This window comes from Ceratosolen solmsi, unplaced genomic scaffold (genome assembly GCF_000503995.2).
Source record: "Ceratosolen solmsi marchali unplaced genomic scaffold, CerSol_1.0 scaffold56, whole genome shotgun sequence".
In the NCBI taxonomy this organism is placed as follows: domain Eukaryota; kingdom Metazoa; phylum Arthropoda; class Insecta; order Hymenoptera; family Agaonidae; genus Ceratosolen; species Ceratosolen solmsi.
This window is the reverse complement of record NW_011948425.1, coordinates 6,518,939-6,522,700: the sequence shown is the minus strand read 5'-3', so window position 1 is coordinate 6,522,700 and position 3,762 is coordinate 6,518,939. Positions and strand designations below refer to the sequence as shown.

The 3,762-nt window shown below is 36.9% G+C and overlaps 1 protein-coding gene across 2 annotated transcripts; it reads right to left on the bottom strand.

Moving 5' to 3' along the window:
• Window positions 1-428: 428 nt before the first annotated feature.
• TfIIB (transcription factor IIB) lies at window positions 429-3,134 on the bottom strand. Of its 2 annotated transcripts, XM_011500533.1 has the most exons (6): window positions 3,015-3,133; window positions 2,594-2,966; window positions 1,584-1,694; window positions 1,328-1,514; window positions 781-1,251; window positions 429-685 (listed from the first exon to the last, which is right to left on the bottom strand). In XM_011500533.1, exons 2-6 carry the CDS (start codon window positions 2,608-2,610, stop codon window positions 524-526), a joined length of 948 nt encoding a protein of 315 aa, XP_011498835.1. In that variant the 5' UTR covers window positions 2,611-2,966; window positions 3,015-3,133; the 3' UTR covers window positions 429-523. The 2 variants fall into 2 exon arrangements, with proteins under 2 accessions (XP_011498835.1, XP_011498836.1); XM_011500534.1 differs by lacking the exon at window positions 2,594-2,966 and having other exon boundaries at window positions 3,015-3,134.
• Between the last annotated feature and the right edge of the window lie 628 nt (window positions 3,135-3,762).

Genomic DNA, 3,762 nt, shown 5'->3' with positions numbered 1-3,762 from the left:
AATACTGCTTCTCTTGGCAAGCATCATGATTGATTTTAGATTTATATCACATTCATTACCTCTTTAAAAATGCTACAAAATCATAATACATTTTTTTTCCTTTTTCATACCATATCGATGCTTTTTACAATAACAATAAACAGGACCGGGACTACTCAAATCATTTGAGTAATTGCATATTATGCGAGGGAAAAAATTCAATAATATTTTTAATTGCATGTAGATGACATAATTGAACTATGTGGTCTAATAAGGGATACTAAGAGGTTGGTTTTACATAATTTAAGGAATGTCAACTGATTTCAGAACAATTATAATCTTCCTACTATTGCATATTGAAAATGAGCGCTTCAACCTGATCTAACAAGAAAATACAAATTTCGTATCTTCGCAGAGGTACTTAATAATTAAAAAAAATAACTTATTTGTAAACAAGTGAGAGTGCTCAATTTCAATATTCAGGTAATTGGCAAAAACTATTTAAAAACAATAGGATGAATAGTATATCGCAACGTAATCATATCTACATTTGCGGCAATTGATCGATAGGAGTTGCAAATTTGAAGTCTTCTGGGAATAGATGTATCGCATGTGGAAACATCAGTTTATACGATTGTCTTATTGTTACATCAGCAACTCCAGCGATGTCTCCTATTTCCTTTTGCGATCTCTTGTCTTCGGAAGCCTACAAAAAGCATGAAAAAAAAGTGCCATTACGCAAAATGTACATTGTTTTGGAAATAAAATTAGGAGACGATCGAGGCTGATTTGTTAATTTACTTGTGAAGCCATGTAAATAGCGGCAGCAGTGACGGATATTGGTGATCTGCCAGGCACAATATCCAATTCGACAGCTTTCCTCGCTATGTGCGTAGCTGCTCGCTGCACCATATTTGGTAATCCCAAGTTTGAACAGAATCTCGACATAAAATCTCCCGTAGTGATAAGATCGACACTGGTTTCCAGCGCTTTTAGAATGAGCTTAAAACATCGGCCTATTTCTTTTTTACTTATTTTACTGACGGCACAGATTTCTTTAAATGTACGAGGCACTCCCTCTTGTCGACAAGCGATATATAAACATGCTGAGGCTATAGCATCGTTTGCACGACCTTTCAGATTTTTACCATCGTGTACTTGTTTGAAAAGATTATTTGCCCTGTCCACTATAGTCTTTGGAAGATTAATCCTATCCGCCATAGCATTAATTTCACGAAATGCATTTACTAATGTTCTGTCTGAACTACTCATCTACAATTATTAACAAATTTATTATATATAGTATTTGTGCTGGGCTAGTTGGCATTTTTAGAAAATATAAATTTACAGTTCGACGATTCTGATATTTTGAAACCCCAAACGCATCAAACGATGCAGCTCCCGTGCCAGGTCCAATAATCGTAGATAAATCTGAACCATTTAGTAGAGGATTTTCTGGACCACCAACACGAGATGGATCAACGCCAGCCTTTTCGTTACTGAACGTTCTCCATTCGGATCCTACGTCGATCACTCTAAAACAATGAAGATAATATATGTAATTGACGATGGAAATGGTATTTTTTATTATAAAATATATTCACCTGTCTCCTACGACCAATCCACATTCCGAACAGATTTGGTCACCGGCTCTGTAATCTTCTATCAGTGGAGCATCTGGATGAGCGTAACAACAAACTTTATTCGTGTCTGGTCTGTAACAAATATATGAAAAACACGATTATACCAAATTATATTTGAATTTATAAACATCATTAAACGGTAAAGATTTGTGTTTTTGTGATTTCATAATAACACTGCAATTAGTTCATTCATTATCATTCGCACTTCTCGCCAAAATTATAGGATGCGATAAAACAAATGTGCCATTATTAATAATCTTAGGAGCATCCTTATCTCTTATCGTTAACAATTTAATATTCAAGAGAAGATTCTATTAATTAAAATATTTTAATTACCTATGAAAAAATTGCAAGATACTCTTCTATTGTGCATGAAAAGTGGAAAAAAAAGAAAAAAAACTTGCAACGTTATTGATAATGTAATTAACGCGTGTGCGTGTGCGTGTACATATATATATTATGTATGCATTTGTGCATACATATGCAGGCATACGTATGGATATATGTAAAATAAAAAAAGCAAAATAATAAGTCTAATGCCACGGTTAATTGTTCATTAATACAAGGAAATGTATGAGGAAGAGGTAATAAAATGGCAATAAAAAAACAAAGTGCTACCATTTTTCTATTTGTAATATTTTTAAGGAAAACAATTTTTTTTTATTCGTTCGTCCCACTCAAGCTTACTGCATCGATAATTTGAAATCCCTAATAACAATGCGAGAGGTAAGGTCAAGTGGTAAAACTCCAATGAAAAAAGGTAAAATAAAGAGCCAAGCTATATTAAGAGTTTAATAAGCATCTTACGGCCGAGACGCTCTCGCGACTCGATATTGTTTTCTAACAAGGTGCCGCGCAAAACACTGGCACTCATGTTTACACTTCCAAGCTTTCCAACACAATAGCCTATCAGTGAAATCGCTGCGACTTTCGCAGCTGCTAATTAAATAAAAACAAATTAATAACATCACCTCGAGTGAGTAGCCATATTTTATCTATTGTCAATTTGTGACCTGCGCTACTATATACTGCTCCCTGCCACTTCTCCGCGGTATAAATAACCTGTAGCTATCTCGATCCTACCATCCGACACTCCAAACTCTCCGCTTATTCGCCTCTCGAATTGGAATATTGAATACTGCGAAATCCGTTCGACACCAATGATCGATCAATGCCGCCGTATTATTTCGGACACGGAGACCCACGACGACAATCGTGGCGAACTTTACATATTTGAGATACGTTTCTATGTGGCTGGTACTATTCCGTGCTCGTGGCTTCGGCGGCGCCTCTGCGGTCAGCATAAGCTCGCCGGCTTCCCTCCTTGCACCTGCACACAACCAACTGTACACAGCAATATTTTCTCCGATTCTACCGTTATTAGAGCATTACCTCATTGGTTCTGTATGCGCGCGCGGCACGGCAGTTGTACCGTTAGCTCGTGCTCGGGGATAGCGGATGCTTCTTTGGCTTTGGCTTCACTTGAGTTAACGCCCGTTTAATCTATACTCTGCGCCACTCCTCGTACGTTCCCCGGACTAATCGCACCATCTCCCTCCGCATTCAAATAAATAGCGCGAAATTACAATGTCGGTCCTTGTCGTGAGTTACGAATGTCGTTTAGCTCTAATGGCGACGGCCGGTACAGTCATTGAAGGGGTAATGGTAACGGCCCCTTCGCCATTCGCATAATTTATCATTTATTCGATTGTAGGTGGACGGGGAAGAAGCCTTAGCGACTTCATTAGTTGACGCTTGAGTTAAATTGCGTCATGGGGACGGCAGATTTTTATAGGAATAATTGTTGCGTCCTGGTCTATCCAAAATTTCATTAAAAACTGTTGAAAGAAGTGAAAGTAATGAAATGAAAAACAAAACGGGAGCGATGACTTAAGCTACTTAAGGGTACGACAATGCTCAAATTCGTAAAATACATTGGCCCATCGGATACTTTTATAGCTACTGTTTACAATTTTACTTTAAATTACACTCAAATAATGCATAATTAAATTTTAATTAGTGACAATGACAAATGACAGCGTCGACTTGTGGCATTATTATATCATAAGCACAACCATATTCTTTTAAGAAGATTACACAAAATCATCGTATAGATTCTACAGAAATTCAATGCTCAATT

What these genes read in the sequence shown, in the direction of transcription:
- TfIIB (XM_011500533.1), bottom strand. An exon ending in GGATTGGTCGTAGGAGACAG is followed by an intron (nt 1,515 to 1,583) that starts GTGAATATATTT and finishes TCATTGTTTTAG; the next exon opens with AGTGATCGACGTAGGATCCG. An exon ending in CTATTTACATGGCTTCACAA is followed by an intron (nt 686 to 780) that starts GTAAATTAACAA and finishes TGCTTTTTGTAG; the next exon opens with GCTTCCGAAGACAAGAGATC.